Here is a 19,736-nt window from a genome sequence, read left to right as displayed (position 1 = left end):
GTCTCCTCCCCAAGACACACGTGAAACCCAGAGCTTTTGTGTTATAAAAATATTCCGTGCTTTATTTACTCTGTGATAGAAAAATAACATGGCCAGGACCCCAGAACTTCTTGGCCAGAGCAAGGGGAGAGGCGGGGGGGTGGGGAGGCAGAAGGCTCCGCTCCCCCCAAACCACCCACACTGCCTGGCCACCCTCGCTGGGTGCCCTCGCACCCTGTCTCCCTTGTGCTGCACTGGCTCTGGCAGGGGACATTGAGGCCAGGAGCCAAAGGGGGTCCCACATCCTTAGGGGACCAGAGGAGGAGACGAGGTCCGGGAGGGGACCCGGCTGCTGTGGAGCAGAGTGCCAGCACGGGCCAGGGGGGAGCCCCGGCTGACCCCCCCACCCCCACCCCATGCCAGAGCCTGGTGCGCCCACACACCCCCTGGGAACAGAGCCACGGGGTAGAACAAGAAGGCGACACATACATTCTTAGTGACGACTGCGAAAGCAAACCCGAGGCCGGACCCCCGGCCCCTGCCCCGAGCAGCCCCTTGACGGGGAGCAGGGGGGCTGCGGGGCCGGTGCTTGCAGAAGCGGAAAGCCGAAGCTGGGCCTCTTAAAAGGAACATACAGGAAAACCATGCGACAAATCCGCTGCCGTTTATACAAGGGCATAAACACCAAAGAGCCGGACGCCAGCCTGCGTTTCGGGGCAGCACAGAGCAAATCTCCGGGGCAGGGCCCACCCGCCACCCCCCTGGCACAGAGACACAAACACAGCACAGTCCCCACAGGGCCGGGGCCGGGGGGCCGGGCACCCGCCCGTCACGACTGGGCATGGGGGATCCACTGACTGTCCATAGGGCGCCGCAGCAGCTCCTCCACATGCCTTGCCACGTCCATGGTGTCATCCAGGTCGAAGTCTCCCTCGGGGTCCAGCACGGTGTCGGGGCTGCGGGAGGCAGGGGGTGAGGCGGGGAGGACCAGCCATGGCAGGACAGAGACAGGGGATGCGATACCTACTTCTGGGCATACATGTTGTAATGGGGCTGGGAGCAGACGGCGGGCGAGGGAGCCTGGTCCATGTAGGTGGCCCCTCCAGGGGCAGAATCACCTGATGCGCTGACGAACCTGTGGGGACGAGGGGCTTGTGAGCGCTGGCAGGGGACCGGACAGGCTCCCCCGGGGCGACATTGCACTCTGGGACTTCCCATCACCTCGGACCGGCATCTCCCGAGACTGGCAGGGTGCCAGCAGGGGACCCAAACCCCACACCCACAAACAGTGACAATGTGTGGGGTCCCCAGCCCACTGAAGGGCAGCACGGCAAGTGGGGCACCTGCCCTCCCGGGCAACATACAGCCCTGCCTTGGCCACAGGCCCACGCGCCTCAGCCTCCAGCACCGGCTCAGCACCAACGTGGCCATTGGTGGTGCTGGAGCCCGAAAGCAGAGGTGCCCTGGGCTGCTGGCCACCCCAGCCACCTTGCTGGGGCCGATCCCACGGGACTGCCCAGGGTCTGCATTCAGGGTCAGGCTTACTCTGGCACCACTTGCTTGATCTGTGGCTTCACGTATCCATCCACGGCTTTAGCTAGAGGAAAGAAGGCAGCACTAAGGCCCCGAGCTGCTGGTGCATGCTGCAAGCCTGCGGTGGGGCTGGGGGCTCACGCATGGCCAGCTGCAGAGCCCCCATGGGGCTGGATGCAGCCTTGGGGCAGAGGGATGCTGTGAGCCCTGGCTCTACCCCAGTCAGATGCACAAAGGAGAGGGACGCGCGTGGGGTGAAGGGGCAGCGCTACCTGGCGTGGACTCACAGAGAACCGGCGTGTAGTACTTAGAGAAGACCTCGTCCTTGGGCCGGTCAGGGAACACATAGATGAGGTAACTGAGGTCCCCAAGGCGGTCGGCCAGGGAGCGGATGGAGAAGTCCCTGGTGGTGAAAGGCATCAGGTTCCAGAACATCCTCTCAGCTGGAAGAAAAGAGCAAGGACCACGGTGACGCCCAAAGCCGCCGGTGGCTCCCAGCTCCGCTCCGGATGCAGGCTGTGAGATCATGTTGAACATCAGATGGCATTTCCTGCTCTGCATCCCTCCCCCGGCAACATTTAAGGGCAAAACACAGGTCGCCAGGAAACTGGATCAGCCAGGAGGCACAGTGAACTCGAAGCAGGTCTGGCCTCAACCAGACACGTGGCGGGCAGGTCCCCCCTGGCCGCAGCGGGGCTCCGCAGGGCTTTGCAGCGCTCCTCAGCCACACAACCCTCCGAAGGATGTTCTTAGGAAGAACAGTAATGAGCAGACTTGCTGCACAGGGTCAGGCAACCCATGCAAACCCACTGAACCAGGAAGCACCATGGAGTCGCTGTGTTTTGTACAGCCCCAAAGGGACTTGGGTCGGACGGTTTAGCCCAGTCCCTCCTCCCCACCAACACCGGCACTTGGGCTGGATGTGGCCACAGCTGCCACAGGGCAGCCAAGCTGCAGCAGTGCTGGTGCCCAGACGAGACAGGAGGTGCTGGAGCAGCAGCACCGGCCCCGTGGGCACAAGACCGGCAAGTCCTAGGCTGGGGCCAGGGACAGTGGGGCTGGGCAGGTGCCAGCTCTCGGCATGCACTCACAGGAGTCGAACTTCCACGCGATGGTGATGCCACCAATCTCCGAGTCACTGAACCGCAGGAGGAAGGTCCCATCGGGTTTGTTGATGAGCAGGTCATGCGCCTGCTGCTTGTTGACGAAGCCCAGGATGGCCCTAGGCAGAGCGGGGTGTCAGGGCCAGGGTTCTCGGGGCCGGGCAGTGTCGGGCAGGGCGGCTCTTACCCATCGTTCCAGTGCGGCTTCAGATGCTTCTTCAGCACCTCCATGACCCCGTCAAACCACTGCCAGAAGGTGTAATTCCTCCCGGGCAGGTTTTCCTGTTGAAAACCCCAGAAAATGAGCACTCCTGCCTCCAGCCTCATAGCTGCTGTCAAACAGCACAAGCGTTTGGTGCAGCAGTGGACACTTGGGGACTTGGACTGTGGGACGCCCGCCAGCGCTGCCAAACCAGGTGCAGGTCAGCCTGGCCAGGCAGCACAGCCCCAGGGGAGCGCCAGCAATGCCTCCCCAAGAACACAGACCCTGTCTGCGTGGCCTAGAGCACCGGGTGCCTTCAAGCAAGGGAGGCGACACCTCCCGCCCCACTGCAGCCAACAGCCATCTCCCCAGCATCACCCCATTTTGCATCACCCCAGCATTTTGCATCACCCCAGCAAGAAACGGCTCCTTGGGAGGGATGTGCCCCATCCAGCCCCCCAGCACGAGCACTGGTACCACAGATGTAGTGAAGCCCATCCCAGAGCACGGTGGGACCTCGGGGCTCCACGACTCTCCTGGCACACAGCCCAGCCCACTCACCCGGTTGAACTGGGACCAGGACACCGTGGTGCTGCTGTAGTCCTCCAGGTGGGAGCTGGTGCTGTTGAAGAGCTTCTGCGCCAGGAACACCAAGTTCTCCTTGGTCAGCCCGCGGCTGCTCTGCACCTCTGCCTTGAACTTCATGTTGAGTGCCTCGCAGAGCTGGGGCCACTGCACCTTGTCAGGCACAGCGAAGGGCACGCGGCCCTGGGGGGACACAAAGCAGGGTCAGCACAAAGCTCTGCCTACCGCCTCCTGGCGCATCCCTGCCAGAAGACTGAGACCAACTCCTGCAGCCCCCCCGGGGCGGATGGGGCCCCTCCTGCCCCACCATGACACTGGCACTCACGGGCTCGGCGAAGGCGTTGTCCCAGAGCACGGTGGCTGTGGCATTATTGTCCTGGCTCCCATGCACGATCACCACCACAGGCAGGGACAGCGTCTGCCGGGAGGAAGGAGACCGGGATGGGCTGTGGGGCCTTGCCGGAGCATCGCCCGCGGGCACCCCCGGCCTGCACAGGCACCCTGTGGCCCCAGCCCAGCCCCACACCCGTGGGCATGATGCCCACGGCTTGCCCATGCCCTGCAGAGGGGACGTGGCTGGCGGCTTTACCTTCACCTGGAAGACCAGCTCGTTGCCACCAACACTGAACTGCGACTCGAAGAGGATGGTGAACTTCTCCTCTGTCACAGACTCAGCCCCACGGCGGTCCGAGCGCTTGATCCGCTTCAGGGACTGCAGGGACACGGGAGGTGAGCACAGGGCGACAGATGGGGACACGAGGGGACACCGAGGTGAACACAGGGGGAATGCAACACAGATGGGCATACAAGGGGTGAACACAGGGGAATATGAAGGGGGGATAGGAGGGTGGGCGCGAGCGTCGGGAGTGGGGGGCCAGGGGCACTCACCATGTTGCGGAAGTGGGCACTGAGCGTCCCCGTGGCCTGGTGGTACTCCATCACGCAGCAGTTGTTGAGGATCTCCCCGCTGCTCTCGCTGCCGCAGGAACACACAGGGTCAGGGGGACCACCAGGGCTGGGAGCCCACGTGAGGTGCAGCCCCCCCACGCCCCCAGCTCCAGCTCCTGCTCCCCACTGCCTCAGCAGTTGTCCCCACCACCACCACACCCCCCAGCCCCCTGGGCATTACTTGCGGGTACTCTCGTTCTTCAGCAGGGCCTTGGCTTGCTGCTCACTGATGATGGTGGCCTTCACCTGGGGGGGGTTCATGTGCACGTTCAGCTTCCCCCCCACCAGGAGCCGCACGGTGGCTGCAAACTTAGTCTGTGTCTTCAGCACCTGGGGGGGCTGCTTCTCGATGATGAAGGTGCTGGGGGGGCACGGGGATCAGGGGCAGGCAGGCAGAGCAGCCCCAATCCGGCCCCCCCACCCTGCCGGATGCCTCAGCCGAGCTGGGCCCCCACCGCTACCTGGTCACCAGGGCAGAGATGATGTCAGTGATGGTGCCGTTCAGCTCCGACAGCATCTCCTCCACCGGGCCCGGGATCGGCAGCTGCTGGCACAAGTGTTCAGCCCGGCGGATCTGCTGCCGGTTCTGCCAGATGATCTCCGCCAGCTTCTCGCACCTGGGGGGAGCGGGGCTCAGCATCGTGCCAGGCCTCAGTACCCCATCCCACCTTGCCGGGCACGGCTGGCGCCAGCACCCACCAGCTCTGCAGCACGTCCAGGGTGCCCTCAGGGGGACCCCCGTTTCCCGCTAGCTGCTGCCGACGCTTCCACTGGATCAGCTCATCATCCAGTATGGTCGTCTGCTGCTTGCGCAGCAGCTGCAGCGTCTTCTGGTGCTTCTCGGCCAGGTCCTGCAAGGCGGGACGGTGTTATGGGGCACGTGGATGATGGCACAGCCAGCATGGGGCCAGGGCAGCGGCACTCACCACACGGTACTGCTGTAGTGTCTGGGCCTCCCGGTGCAGCCAGGCCTCCAGCGACGCTTTCTTCTGCTGCAGCGTCGTCTCCCGTGACAGGCGCTCCTGGGGACCCAGCTGGGAGAGCTGGGAGAACTGGGCTGGGGGACGGGGCGCAGTGTTAGGACCGGCACTGCCAGCGCGCCGGCCCTGTCAGCCCCCGGTCTCCCACCCACCTTGGAGGCGCATGTTCTCCTGGTACTGGATGATGAAGTACTCCTGCGTCTGCTGCAGCTTCTTGAGCTCGTTCTCAGAGTCCTGCGTGATGAGCCGCAGCTCCTCGAAGGTCTGGTTGATCTGCAGGTGCTTCTGGGACATGGCATCCACCAGGGAGCCAGCCGGCGAGGGGCTCTGCACGGGGCACAGGGAGCGCTCAGCACGGCAAGGGGACCCTCCCCATCCCCCTGGGGGCAGCGGGGACCCAGAGCACCCCCTGCCTCAGGGCTGCTCCCATCATCCCGGTATTGGAGCCTCTGAGCATCCCCCCCACCCTGCCGGGCCCTGCTCCCTGGCCCCCACTCACGTTGTTCGCCTCCCGCACCAGCCGCTGCTCGTGGTAGAGGATGTGCCGGATGCAGCGCACCAGCTCCATGGGGCACCGGTCGTATGTGTTCTGTGGGGAGAGCGCGGCCTGAGCCAGGCACGGGGCAGGGACACCCCTCAGCCCTGCAGCCCCCACCCGCGGCCCCCCCTCACCTGCAGCTGCGTGGCATAGTGCCCCAGCTTGATCTTCAGCAGGAAGCCATCTTCGCCCACTTGGTGGTCTGCCTTCTTCTGCAGCTCCTGGATCAGCCCCTCCAGCAGCTGCGTCGCCTTCACATTCTCCTGGGGGTTGTCGAGGTCGATGGAGTCCCTGTGTGTGCGGAGCAGAGCGGCGGCGTCAGGGCAGCCCCGGCCCCGCAAGGGGGGTCCCTGGCGGAGGTGGGGGGCACCTGCCGGCACCCCCAGGGCAGGTGCTGCCAAGCCCAGCATCCCCCACAGGGACGGGGACCCCGCTGACCTACCAAGCCTGGCTCTCGATCCACTGTGACAGGTAGTGCCGCACCTCGATGGGAAAGTGCTGCCCGTAGAGCGCCTGCATCTGCCGCAGGGCTTCGCCCTGGAGCTGCTGCGCCTGGATCCACACCGCCATGGCTCACCACCACCTGCCGCGGAGATGGGCTCGTCAGGGCACCGCGGCCAGGCCGGGTGCCGCGCTGTGGGTGGGGGTCCCGCCCTGGCTGCCCCTGCAAGCCCCTTTGCAGGTTCCTCCAGGTTCCCAAAGCCCTTTGCAGGAGCCTCCAAGTTCTCCAGTGCTGCTGGAGTCACCTCCGGCTACCGAAGGAAGAGGTGTGGGGGGGCAGGGGACCCTGGCTCTGAGTCACCCTCTCTTTTCTAGGAAGAGCCCTGGGGGGGTCTGGGGCCACGAACATGCCTCTGTGCTGCCTCTCCACATGGTAATCATTTCCCCTTGCTGCGCCGCAGGATCGCAGCCATCACTGGCCACGCAAATGAGGAAACGGGGCTGGGAGGAGGGCTGGTGAGAAATCCAGGGTGACGCAGAGCGGAGGCCCCCCCCTGCGCTTGCCCCGGCTCCTGCCCACACCCTGGCAGCGCCGGCAGACGGACCGGCAGGAGCAGACCCGGCCCCGAGGGCCCACGTGGCACTGCAGATGCTGGCGGGACCCCAGTCCCACAGCTGCTGCAGGGAGACACCGGACAGAGTACGGAGCTTCCCAAAGCAAGTTTTGGGGCGGCTCTGGCTCCATGCAGGAGCGCTGCCAGATCCCACCCACCACGCGGCTCTGGCGCCCCGGCTCACACGGGGCAGCGAGAAAGGACGGCACCTACAAAAAGCCAGAGCGTCCCCTGCCACAGTTACACCTGCTGCTTGGCAGGACCTGGAAAAACAACCTGGCCGTCGAGTCTTTGAGGGTGACGTGGTGGTGAGCCATAAGGGAGGGCCTGGGGGGCTCGCAGCCCCTCCGAGCCAAGAATGCAGCAATAAATCACATTTACACACACTCACACTCAAACCTTGGGATTTAGTATCATGCAGAGGTGCCACGCAGGGGTGCAATGCCTTGGGCTGTGTCCCAAGGCTGGGTGACCAAGACGGGATCCAGTTACTGCACTGGACGGTGACAAGCAGAGGGAGACCACATTGGCGGGGGCTGTGCCTCCCTCCCACCCCAAAGTGCTTTGTTCGGCCTTAGAAATACCCGGTGGCTTGAGGGGCTCCAAAAGCAGCCGGAGCCGTCCCGCAGGCAGGGGCACACGCTGGGGGAGCACACAGCAGGGGACGGCGGCGGCAGCAGGTCCAAGCAGAGCAGCCATGGCTGGAGCCCCTGAGCCCTGCGCACCCGCCCCCTGCGCAGGAAGAGGAACAATAACCGAGAGTTGGCTAAAAATGAATTTTTCCCCTATAAAAAGGGAGGAACATTTCCACATTCACAGAAATCACTGAGTTGGAAATTCTGCTGGCAAGAAGGGGCCTGGGGAGGCATAAAAATGCAGGCAAGGAGGGGAAGGGAAGGCAGGATGGCCGACAGCAGGACACGCACGCTGGCAGTTAGAAATTGCGGACGCTTGATAAGGGGCATTGGTGAAAACCACTGCCCCGGCAGAGCAGAGGAGAGCAGCCACGGCCACGCCACAAACAGCCTAAGTCCCCAGAGCAGCGGGGACATCCACATGGACACAGAACAAACAAATGCTGCCCTGCCTATTGGGAAAATGGTGATCTCTTCCCATCTCGCGGTGACAAAACACTTCCTATTCCACTCCAGCATGTTGTTAAGCAACGAGTCTCAGGCTGCCGCTGCGGTGAGCCGGCAGACACCGCACTTGGCCGGCGCCAGCCTGGGAACGGGAGCACGAGCATCACTGCCGGGCTGTGTGGCAGAAGGTGAGCCAACATCACATCAGCCTTTACAAGGAGACCATGCAGTGGCCGATGGCAGCATGGCTCACCTGGTGCGTGCCCTGACTGAAGGTAGGGCCGCCCCTGGGGCCACACTACCCCAGGGGATAAGCACACCCCAAAAAAACCACTCGCACCAGGCTTGGACTCGACCTCCAGCAGAATCCCCAATCCACCAGCAGGCACTTCTCCAAGCACCTCATTTTTGTCTCCCATCTCTCACCCGCAGACTGACAAACCAAACCTCCCCAAGGGCCACAGCACACCCCGAGCGCCCCAGCAAAAGTCACCAGTGCCACCTGCCATAAGCAAATGAGGCTTTCTGGCCACGAGACCCAGCAAGGCTGGGGCAACAGCTCTGCTTCAGCAAGAGGTGCAGCATCACGGTCCAACAGTGCAGCCAGAGCCACCAGCCTTTCCGGGCAGCCCTGCGCTCCTGCGTCCAGCCAGCTGCTGGCAGCCAGTGCCCTGCCTTGGTCCATGCCCAGCACCATGCTCCTCAGTGGCACAGCCATCTGCCCCACGCAAGCGCTCACAGGGACTCCTTGGAGCCCCGGGACGGTTTCGCCCCTGTGTCCAGGGACCAGCTCTCTCCTCATGCTCCTGCTGCCGGTGCATTGCCCCAGCCCCGCAGCCACCCGGCTCAGAAAACCTCTCCAGGGTTGGGCAGCCAAGGTCTACTCCAGCCCACCGGCATTTGTTCCCCCCCGCAATGCCATCCCCACCCCACCAGCCACAACGCTCGCTGCAACTCCCGCACCCCGGCAGGGATGGGCAGCGCTGCTGCAGCGTCACGCATTGCCATGGGTCAGCCGTGCTGCAGCCACTGGCCACACGTGCACTCAAACAACTGCAAGAGACAGACAATTGCAGTGGTTTAAGCTACTTTGCATTTTACTTGCTGGCAGTGAGCTATAACCCACCCATTACTGCAGCTCGGTTAACCAGCAGCAACTCAACAAGCCACAGCAATGCACCCACCGGTGACTTACTACCTGCAAAGCGGTGCACACGGCAGCCTCCTGGAGGTAGGAAAAGTGTCCTGGAGAGGGACCCCAGCCCTGCAGAGACAGCGTGGGCAGGGGAGGTGCCAGCAGTCATTGCTTCTGCATCTGACAGCCCTGCTCCCGATGGGGAGGCACCGCTAGACCGGCTGCAAAATGGGGAAAACCCACCCAAAAGGGGCTCTCAGAGGGCCAGAGGCAGCAGCAAGGGAGAGCCTGGCAGCACTGCTGGGGCCAGGGGTGGCCAGGGGACCCAATACAACCACACTGGGGAAGGGCCACAGCCGCAGCAGCAGCCCTGGGGGCAGGAGCGGTGGCACCTCCCAGCTGTGGCAGCGGCTGGCGCTGGCACCAGCGCCGGGTCACAAGCTGCAGGAAAGCCAGAGCCAGCCAGAGCACGTCCGCAGGCAGACAAAAGGAGGGAAATGCCTCATGGGGCGAGGCCGGCAGCGGCGCCTTCCCACGTGCCACGGGCACGGCAAAGCCCAAACACGGGCAGTGCCCGCCCAGGGGCTGGCACGCGCGCCGCTGCGGGATGCTCACAGGATGCTCGCTGCACACAGCCACGGGACTCTCACAGCGCACAGCTACCTTGGGGACCTCCTCGTGGGCAGGACACCCCTGCGCCGGTGCTGGCACAGCCCCTGACTGCAGCCCCTTGCTCAGCCCCACATCCTGCAGGGGCCGAGAGCCGGGCATAGCCCTGGGGGAGCCATGGCAAAGGGCTCTGGCCGTAATCGCCCCGCTCCCACGCGCCTGCCCCACGCGGCCCCTCTGCCATGGTGGCTCCCACGCTGCCCTTCGCCCGGTGCTCTCCCAGCCTGGGGGTCTCCGGAGCGGCACCCTGCTCCGGGCAGGGGCACGGCACTTCCCCCCGGCACTGGGCTCCGGCAGGCAGCAGCCCTGCGCCTGCTGCAGATGCCTCCCCCCGTCGCAGTAAACACATGGACACGTGGTTTCTCGGCACCTCCGGGAGCTTGCGATCGCTTCCAGGTCAGAGCTGGCCTCGCTTGTGGCCACAGGGCTGGACCCTGCACACCCCACGGCCGGTGCTGCCAGGGCGCTCCGGTCCTGCCCCAGCCAGCACTGATCCTGCCCCCCGACAGCCCCGGCGGGAGGGTGTCCTGCATCCCCCAAGAAGGGCAGCCCCACGCAGGCTCCCTCTGGGGCAGGATCTGGCCCCCCCAGCCGTGCCCTGGGAACAGCAGTGCTGGCAGCTGATAGCAGCCGCTCGACACACAGAAGAGCTCCAGATCCCCCAACACAGACCACCCACCCCACACCCCTGCCCACATCGGCTCACCCCAGGGGACCTGCTGAAGCCCCTGGGCAGCCCGACGGCCCCGCTCAGCTGGACCCCCACACCAAGGGCTCCTACAGCTCAGCCCCCCTTGCCCTCACACGTGGGCCCGTCAGCTGCAAGCAGCAAGCGCTGCTGCATGCCACGTCCTGCCCCACAGCTGGGGGTCACAGAGGGCTCCGCACCCACCCAACGGACCCCACAGCCCCAGGGCCACCCCAGCCAGGGGCTCCCCCATGCACGGGCTTGGCGGGGTCTGGCAGAGAGCCCCAGGGCTCGGTGTGGTTCCCAGCTCCTCGGAGCACAGGAACTGCAGCCCCACCTTGGTGCGGGGTGCCCCATCCCGCAGCCACACTCACCCGGGGTCGGGCACCGCTCTGCCCCACGCACCGTTCCAGCGTCCCGGCCCCGGGGGCAGCCCAGCCACGGCTCCAGGCAGGCGCTGCCGGCACAGCCGGGCTGCCAGGGCAGCCGTTTCGCAGGCTGCGCGCTACAGGAAGGAGCGGAGAGCAGCTATTTCCTTCCAAAATGTCAGCTGCCTGCGCAGGGCAGCCAGCCCCAGGCTGCCGGCAGCTTCCTCTGCCACTGCTGTGTGCGTGGTGCCCACCGAGGGAGCGGGGCTGGCACCCCCTCCGCGCTCAGCCCCACATGCCTCGCCAGTGCCGGAGCCAGGCACAGCCTCTGGCCCCAGAAGGTCAGTGGGGCTGAGCCCCGCCGCAGAGACGGGACCCCAGGGACCGATGCAGGAGCTCAGCGTGGGGGGAGACGGGACGGACTCACCTGCAGCCCCGACTCCGCTGCCACCCCCGCCGGCACACAGCACTGCCTGCACTGGGAACACCGGGGTGCTGGTGAGCGGCCCCCGGACCCCCTGGCCCCGCTCAGAGCTGCCGGCCGGGGCTGGCGGGCGGCAGGGAACGGCGAAGCCGGCGCAGACGGCCACGGTGCTGGGAATGGGGCGGCTCGCCTGTTTTACGCCTGCCTGTGGTTTCCAGCTTTCGGCTAGGAGGCGGCAGCGCCCGCCCGGCGCAGGAGGCGAGCTCCTTCTAGAAGCTCGGTGCTTTGATGGGTTTTGTTTGTCTCCTGCAGAAGAGCAGTGGCAGCCGATGGCTTTGCCCCAGCGGCATCAGGGAGGAGGCAGCCAACCATCCTGGCCCGCCAGAGCCCACGCTGGAAACCACCGGGGCTGGGAGCCACAGGGCTCACAGAAGAGGTATGGCCGGCTCTGGAAACACAACGTGCCCCCCCAGGGGCAGAGGCAATGGACCCCGCAGCCGGCAGGCAGAGATGGGACTGGCAGTGCTGGGACCAGCCGAGTGTCCCAGCAACTTTGGGAGCCAAAAATGGAGAACTCGCATCATTATAGGAACAAGGAAACCCCACGCATGGCCTGATGCTGCCGAGGGAGAAACTGGCCCCGCACGCAGATGGAGACACCTCAGCTGGGGACCAGCACTGCAGCCCAAGTGCCCAGGGGGCTCAGGGACAGTGGCTGCCTGCAGCTCAGCTCACGCCACAGCCCTGGGGCTGTACCTGCCCATCGACATTTGCCGCCTTGGGAACGTTTCTTCTCCCCTCTTCAGATTTTCCCTTCCAACCACAGAGGCCCAGAAACCTGCGTCAAACCAAAACCACCAAAATACCCAATGAAATCCCAGCAAAATCCCTCGAATCCAGGGGCTGGGACCTCAAGAAAAAAACACCCTGGTGCACCGAGAACCACCCTGGGGCAGCCGCAGCCAGACACAGGCGCTGCCCTGGCATCAGCAGGATTCCCTCCAATGCCGAGCACATAGCAGGACCAGCACCAGCAGGACCCAGGTCCCCATGGCAGAGCAGGGGGGCCGCGGCCATGCTGCCACCCCCCTGGCCAAGCTCGCTGCAGCGCACGCAGGAGGGCCAACCCCAGCACCACCCGTCTCCAGCCCCATCCCCTGGGGTCACTCCAGCGAGGCAAGCCTGCCCCACCGCACAGGGAACTGGGCGCCCAGGACCACCCGCCTGGCCCCAGCACAACAAGCTGGCTGTGCCGGACCCCGCGCAGGCTGGGCTGGAGGCTGCGGCTGCACAGGAACAACGGGGGCCTGTCTGGGCACTGGGGGGGCTGAGCAGAGCAGGGCAGCGAAGTGCAGGCAGCCTGCCCACCCGGACAGATGCAGGCAGCCAGTGCCGGAGCAGAAGCCAGGCACTGGTGGGCAGGATGCTCCACACAGCCCCAGTGGCAGAGCCCAGCACCCACCTGGCCCCCAGGGGCAAAAGTCCAGCGTGGATCCTGCGGGACATGCACCGCAGGGAGCCCAATCCCCGCCAGCGCTGGTGCTACCCCCGCCATAAGCCCACAGACAGGATTAGAGAGGCTGGGGCAGAGCTTTACCCGGCTCCCTGGGGCCAAGCAGCTGAATTAACGGCTGCGGGGCTGGCATGGCAGCAAGCTGCCGGCTCCAGCGCCTCGGGGTCCCAGGGCTTCCCCCAGGCTCCATGGGGGAATGCTGCGGCAGGCACGGAGCCACTGCCGACTTGCAGCATCCTGGCTCTGGGCAGACACCAGACCTCACCCAGGAGGGGATGTGCAGCCGCCATGTGCCGGGACACTTGATGAAGGTATTTTTCCTCCACAATAACGACCCACCCCAACCGCCTGTAACACCATGCTGAGGGCGAAGCACCTGCCTGCAGGAGGTGCAGCCCCTGGGGACTTGCACGATGCCCTCGTGTCTGCTCCAGCCCAGCAGAGAGGGTCCGGCTCCAGTCCCCGTCCTCCACCCCAGGAGGGAAGAGGCATCACCCCAGACGCAGACCTGGGGAAGGACAGGGAGGTGACAGGATCCCAGCAATGCCCCCCCAAGGATGGGGCAGCAGCTTCAGGCATACGAACAGGCCAGGCAGATCTGGGACAAGAGAGAAGCCCCCGCACCCCTGCCAGCCAGTTCATCCTTGAGTTGGCCCTTCCAACAAACCAGCCAAGGAGAACAGCCACCTCCCAGGGACCCCACAGATGCCCTGGCACAGTCCCAGGGTCCCATGGGTCCCGCACTAGCCCCCAGCACTGAGGCTGCCTCCAGTGCAGCCCCAGGCTCACTGCTAATCCCTGCTCAGACCAGCACCAGCCCAGGAGGGATGGGCTGGTCGGAAGGACCTGAGGATTAAGCTCATTTCAGTGTCGAATTAGTGCCGATTGGGGTCTGGAGACACAATTTCATTTTATCTGCCACGCTCCAGCGAGTGCACACAATTGCACTAATCCAGTCATTGGCAAGGCTGGATTTGTAGAGCAGGACCCAGGTGGGCCATGGGAGATGCGGGCAGCACAGGCACCGGCTGCACCGCTCCAGCTGCATCCATCCCCCCCCGGCTGACACCACGCTTGTGCTCTCCAGGGGGCAGGGGAGACGGTCCAGGAGCCTCCCCCACTGCTGGTTCGGCAGTCCCATGGGACCAGCCCAGCCTGCATGCCACGGCACGGGCACCTGGGGCAGGACAGGGACAGCTGGTGAGCAGGGACACCAGAGGGATACCAGCACCCTGAGGGCACCCACTGCCCTGCCCGACCACCCGGCCCGGGGAAGAGGCACCGACCACGTTGCGAGACAGCGCAGGGTACGTCCAGGACCCACTGTGCAGACCCTCACACCCTGTCTTCAGTAGCAAACACCAAACGCAGGCCGCGAGCACCCAGCTGCACACAAGGATGCTTGGGCAGTGAGGGACGCTGGGTGCTGCCGGCACGGAGCCTGCATGGTGCCTGGGAAAATGCTTGCAGCGCTCAGCCTTGCCAGCCCTTGCAGATGTCCCAGCCCAGCAGCACCCCGTCACCCCTGCCCGAGGGCAGGCTCAGGCAGCACAATACGGCACAGCGCCGGGATCCCACCAGTGCAGGCCGACAGCCCAGTGACGTGTCTGGCTGACAGGAAAACTGCTCCCAGGCATCACAGCCTCCTGCCACGGCGGGCAGGCAGGGCCCAAGCCCTGTGCTGTCACGCGCTAAGAGGAGCTGATGTGTGGGACAGGCAGGTCCCCGTGGAGCAGCCCCTGCATCCCCCACCACACTTTGCCCCTCCAGGCCATTTGCAGCCGCTGGGGTTCGTGCCCCCAGCAGCTGGAGCAGCTCTGCGCAGGGAGATGCTCTCACACCAGATCAGCAGAGTGGAAGGGAGGGAGGGTAAAGCCTTGCTTTTGGAAGAGGGGGCACGCAGACACCCAGGGATGCTGGCAGGAGGGTGGACTAGTCAGAATGGGAATGAAAAACCAAACCACCAATGGTTTCTGCAACAAATTCTCATTCAGGGTGGGTAAACCTCACAGCAAGCCTGGCCCGGGGTTAAACGCAGCATTCATCCCCAAAGCACACAAACATGTCCGGGTCGGAGAGCTGGGTTTCAGCTTTCCTCACCCTGGGACATGCTCTGCAGCCCCAGGAGCAGCAGCAGCTGCTGGCAGTGCCAGAGCAAAGCAGTGCACCGGCCTCCTGGCTGCACCACGAGTGCCCCAACTAAGTGTTTCCAAAAGGCTCAGGTGACTAATGGGGTTATAAACGGAGCATGCCGGCCCAGGGCAACTGTGCCACCCAGAGCTGCAGCCCAAAAGTGCCAGGGCTGCATGTTAACACCACCAAATAGGACAGAGATCATTTTACAGCTGTTTTAGCTGGTGCGAGGGGCTCAGATATGCCGCCAGTGAAAACTGCCTCTTTCTCTGCTAAAAGCTTTGCAGACAGCCATCAAGCGAGAGGGACAAAAAGTCAGACAGAGCATGCACCCAGCGCTCAGCCGCTCGGCTGCCAGGGCTGTGCTGATGCTGCGCCAGCTCTTCGAGCTCTGCCCCAGCACCAGCCTTTTCCCCAATTCCCTCCCTGGCAGAGCTGTGCTATAAACCAGCATTTACATCTCATAACAACAGGAAGACACGAAGTTGCATCGAAAATAGATTGCAAAACTCACCAGTGACCGAACAGGGAGTGAGTTGTGACTATATTATGGTTTGGCTATACCACCGCAGCTCCCCAAGCCCGGCAAGAAGCCACCCAGCAGCACATCGCTCTCCAGCTTGGCGGAAAGCAGGAGGTGGCACTAAGGGAAACGCAGGGCACCAAGCGCGCCCACCTGAGAGCAGCCAATGCTCCCGGCCCCTCTGGTGCAGCTAGATGGGTGGATTCTGCTTTATCAGCAAGTCAGCTCAGCCCTATCGGCCAGGAAGCCGTGTTCGCATGTGTGCCTCCCCCTCGACATTTCCCAACTCGGCGGGAGAAGCGGTTCACAGCAGCCTACCTTTTATCAGCCAGCAGATGTTGCTAGAACTGTTGCTGCATGTAAAATTCAGGCATGCCCAGCACTGCTTGGATCCCTGCACAGACCACGCGGTGCCAGGGTAAACACCCCCGCCCCCTTCCTCCCGGGATCAAAACACTTGGGGGTTGCAAAATAGACACCCCATGAAAGGAAAGGCATGCCACAGAAACATTACAGCTGTCGAGGCTACTTCTCCCGGAGCATGCTGGAGCGCCAGAGCCAGCAGCCGGCACAGCCTCCCAGGCTGGAGCCGCCTGTGCAGCCACGGAGCCAAGCTCTGACCCGTCCCGGCAAGGTAGGGACTGGCGAGCCCCTGCCTCCATCCCCCAGCACACGTAGCCCTGCACTGGCTCCCCCACAGCAGCCACCACCACGGTGCATTCAGCCCCATAACGCAGAGGCTGCTCCGAGGGTAGCACCCACAGCCGCGTGGTGGGAAGCCGGCAGCCACTGCAGCCCCACTGGGCAGAGGGACCGGGGCCCCAGCACAGGCACCCAGGGGATGCCGACAGGAGGGAGGTCCTGCTCAACCCACACGCCATCCTGCCGTGCCCAGGCTCCCCCGGCCCCCCAGGGCTGCCGTGAAGCCTGTTGAGCACAGCCCAGCTTACAGGAATTCCTTGCAAACCAGAAAGTCATTTCCCAGCTGACGGGGCCACTTTACTGTACTCAGCACAGCACAGTCACTACTCGCTGCCCCACCACCCACGCCGTGGAGGGGTACAAGGAGCAGGGATTTTTCGCAAGCAGAGTATCTGAGTTTTGCTATCACTCGAGAGAGAGCTGGGAAACCCCACAGCGAAGACCTCACAGCCGCTTTGGAGTCAGCACTTCCCCTGCAGCAAGAGGGGAAGGTCCCTCCAGAGGCTCCATACAACGCTGCGCCGAGCATCCCCAGCTGCAGCTCCCCATCCCCAGCACCGGTGCCAGCACCCCTCGTCCTGCCCCGAAGCATTGGTCTCAGGACAAGGCAGGTGCACCAAAGCCAGCAAGGTGGCTGTAGTGACAGCTGCCCGGGGGGCAAACACCCCCCAAGGGAGGACACCGTCAGAGTGCCACAGAACGCAGAGTGGGTGACAGCCGCCCGTCACGCCCCATTCCCAGCCGGGCTCTCCCATGTCCCCGGGCACGGGCTGTTGGCACCTCTCAACCTGCACCAAGAGCTCCTCCTCCACGTGGCTGCACACGCGGCACAGCACAGCACGGCCCTCCCTGGCCCCGGGGACAAGCCCCACTCCCCAGGGATGGTTATAAAACCCAGGGAGACAGTCTCCATCCTTCCATCCAGCACCTTGGGGATCCAGGAGCCACGTCAACTCAGGTCAAGATCCTGACAGCTTTGGGAGCATCAGGGCTTGCTGCAGCCATCTGCGGGCAGGTGACCCCGACACCCCCAATGCCTCCCCCTCACCCAGTGCCACGCAGACAGGGCAGAGCCAGGCTCGGTGCTGGGCCTCAAGCAAACCTCCCTCCAGTGCAGGATTGCCGCACTGGTGCAAAGCTATCAAAGCACGATGGCAAACCTTGGCTTGAAAGCACCACCAAGGAAGCACCACAGCAGCAGCCAGCCTTCCCACACCAGCGCAGGGCCACGCTCCCCACAACGGGCGCGGAGCCTTCCTCCCAAAGTTGGGGCACGGGGGGAAAGGGGGCGAAGCTCCTGCAGCACAGGGCTGGTTCCCTGGTGCCCACAGCAGTGGACAGGCTCTGCAGACCACCCTACGGTGCACGCACTATCTGCCTTCACGGATGCTGGCTGCTAGGGCTCATGCAGCTCCGGCTGCGGCCACGAGCACCCTGGGGACACAGGGCTGGCCACAGGCAGCTGGCAGGGCGAGCCAGCCTGGGGCCAGGAACATCCTGCTGCAACAAGGCAACCCATGCTGCGAGGACTTCATGTGCCATGTCCCTGCCACGGGCGAGCCACACGGCCCCGCACCGTGCCGCGGTCCTGCCGCAGCAGCACTGTGCCCCGCACCTCTCCGCAACACACCCCAAACACCGCAAACAAATGGCTTCTTGTCACTGCCCCTGTCCCCTGCCCTCTGCCACGGGGCTCCTGCCAAGCCTCACCACGAGTTCACATGAACCGACGGCCCCAGCTCTGCGCTGCAGCTGACATCGGAGGTGTTACCACCGTCAGCAGTTCAGGCAGAGGCAGAGCCAGGGAGCCCTCGGCAGTGCCAGTGCCCGCACCCCAGCGCTGACGCGAGCCGGGCACTGGAGAGCTGGAGCCGCTCGGCATCACGGCGAGGAGCTGCCGGGAGCCCGGCCTGGCGCGAGCCTGGCGGCCGGCTGGCTGGGCACAGAGCCCTGACAGCTCCCGTATCCCGCCGGACAGGTGGCCGCCGCTCCCCCGGGCTCGCCGTCGCCCGGCCGCGCCCCGGCCGGCGCAGGAGCTGGGTGAAAGGCCACCGGGCGCTGCAGTCCCCCGGGGTGTCACCGCTCCCGCCTCGCACGGGGGAACGTTTTCCATCTGCCTTCGACTCTGCCCAGCAGCGTGGAGCCGTGCGTCCCACCGCCGGCAAGCGGGACCCCCGCTCCCGCTGCGCTGCCCCGGGCCGCTGTGCTGCCCGCGGCGAGCCCCCCCCCCTCCCCGCGCCTGGAGCTCGGGGCTGGACCCCCCTCGCCCCCCAACTCCGGCCCCCGCAGCGCCGGTTTCGGCGCTTCCCCTGCGGCCGCCGCTCAGGCAGGGCCCGGCCCGGGGCGGCGGCGGCGGGAACCGGCCCCGCTCCGCCGGGCGACGAGCGCCCCCGCCCCGGGATGCGCCGCGGCACCGGGACGGCGCCGCCGCCGCCGCCGTCCGCCCCGGCCCGCGCAGCGGCCGCCCCCCCCCCCCGCCTTCTCCCCGGGGAGCGCCGCGCCGGGGGCGGCCCCGCTCGCTGCCCGCGGCCCTGCCCGCACCTGCGCCGCCCCGGAGGCCGCGGGCCCGGCCGGTGCCCCCGCAGAGCCCCGCGCCCGGCCCCGCCGCCGAGCTGCGCCCGGCCGGCAGTTACGAAACGCCCGAAACGCTCTCCGCCGGGCGGGGGGCGGCAGCCGAGGCGCGCCCCGAGCCGCCGGCCCCGGCCGGCCCCGGCCGCCCCCGGGGCAGGTGCCCCCCGGCCCCGGGCCCGCCGCCCACCGCCCCGGCCGCGGAAAGCGAAAGCGGCCCCGGCGGCGATGGCGGCCCCGCGCCCGTCCCTACCTGCGGCCGCGGCGGCGGCTGCGGCTCCGCTGCTCCGGCGGCTCTCGGCGCTCGGCTCCGCCGCCGCTCTGCCCCCTCCGGCCGCCGCCGCCGCCGCCGCCGCCTGCGCCGCCCCCCCCCGCCGCCGCCGCCGCCGCCGCCCGGCCCGGCCCGGCCCGGCCCGCGCGGCACCGCCCCCCCCACGGCACCGCCCCCCGCCCGCCCCGCCGCGCCACCGGCACCGGGCAGCGGGTAACGGCACCGGGCAGAGCCCGAAGCAGTTGTGGGCTTCAGCGCCGGCTACGGCGGGGCACAGACCGGCACCGGGTAGCGGGGAAGGCCGAAGCGGCACCGGGCATCGGTGCTGGGCGCGGGGGTGCCCAAACCGGTACCGGGCAGCGGCAGGAGCTGGCACCGGCACCAGGCACCGGCACGGGGCCCTCGCACCTGGGGCATCCCACTCCAACACCAGCACTGGCACCGGGGGGAGCCCACCGCAGCACCGGGCACTGGCACTGGGATCAGGTCCCCGGCACCAGGCACGGCCGGGAGCCCCCGCGGGCACCGGGACCCCCGCCTGCACCTCTCCTTTCTCCCACATTCTCCCCGGTCCCCAACGTCGCTGGCCATTTCCCCCTCGTCACCATCCCTGCCCACGGGACAGCTCTTCCCCCGCAGCCCCACAGCCGCCCACCCACCCCGCTGCGTGCAGGCCAAACCCTCTGCCGCACATACCCAACAGCCGCTGGGCTGCGGCGAAGGTGCGAATGCTGCCC

General features: G+C 65.9%; 2 protein-coding genes across 3 annotated transcripts; one reads left to right on the top strand and one right to left on the bottom strand.

Moving 5' to 3' along the window:
* Positions 1–34: 34 nt before the first annotated feature.
* LOC104319787 (signal transducer and activator of transcription 5B) lies at positions 35–19,126 on the bottom strand. 2 transcript variants are annotated; one of them, XM_069786294.1, is made up of 19 exons: positions 18,982–19,126; positions 6,311–6,451; positions 6,003–6,159; positions 5,830–5,919; positions 5,483–5,657; positions 5,277–5,407; positions 5,050–5,201; positions 4,812–4,967; positions 4,532–4,711; positions 4,291–4,378; positions 3,992–4,114; positions 3,728–3,820; positions 3,379–3,585; positions 2,803–2,897; positions 2,604–2,734; positions 1,785–1,955; positions 1,525–1,576; positions 1,007–1,114; positions 35–935 (listed from the first exon to the last, which is right to left on the bottom strand). In XM_069786294.1, the coding sequence occupies exons 2-19, from the start codon at positions 6,436–6,438 to the stop codon at positions 809–811; spliced, it is 2,364 nt and encodes a 787-aa protein (XP_069642395.1). In that variant the 5' UTR covers positions 6,439–6,451; positions 18,982–19,126; the 3' UTR covers positions 35–808. The 2 variants fall into 2 exon arrangements, with proteins under 2 accessions (XP_069642395.1, XP_069642396.1); XM_069786295.1 differs by having other exon boundaries at positions 1,800–1,955.
* Positions 9,927–19,216, top strand: LOC138686221 (basic proline-rich protein-like). The gene is made up of 3 exons (XM_069788317.1): positions 9,927–10,205; positions 10,776–11,725; positions 18,139–19,216. Exons 1-3 carry the CDS (start codon positions 9,927–9,929, stop codon positions 19,214–19,216), a joined length of 2,307 nt encoding a protein of 768 aa, XP_069644418.1.
* The last annotated feature ends 520 nt before the right edge of the window (positions 19,217–19,736 follow it).

This window comes from Haliaeetus albicilla, chromosome 7 (assembly GCF_947461875.1).
Source record: "Haliaeetus albicilla chromosome 7, bHalAlb1.1, whole genome shotgun sequence".
Taxonomy (NCBI): Eukaryota; Metazoa; Chordata; class Aves; order Accipitriformes; family Accipitridae; genus Haliaeetus; species Haliaeetus albicilla.
Note: the sequence above shows the minus strand (reverse complement) of the source record. Positions and strands in the feature narration are given on the sequence as shown.

Coding starts and splice junctions, on each gene's coding strand:
- LOC104319787 (XM_069786294.1), bottom strand. CDS start 6,438: ATGGCGGTGTGGATCCAGGCGCAGCAGCTCCAGGGCGAAGCCCTGCGG. Junction 5,920..6,002: donor ACTATGCCACGCAGCTGCAG/GTGAGGGGGGGC, acceptor CTCTCCCCACAG/AACACATACGACCGGTGCCC. Junction 1,956..2,603: donor CGCGTGGAAGTTCGACTCCT/GTGAGTGCATGC, acceptor CTTTTCTTCCAG/CTGAGAGGATGTTCTGGAAC.
- LOC138686221 (XM_069788317.1), top strand. CDS start 9,927: ATGGCAAAGGGCTCTGGCCGTAATCGCCCCGCTCCCACGCGCCTGCCC. Junction 10,206..10,775: donor GAGCTTGCGATCGCTTCCAG/GTCAGAGCTGGC, acceptor GGGGTCTGGCAG/AGAGCCCCAGGGCTCGGTGT. Junction 11,726..18,138: donor CCACAGGGCTCACAGAAGAG/GTATGGCCGGCT, acceptor CCCGCCGGACAG/GTGGCCGCCGCTCCCCCGGG.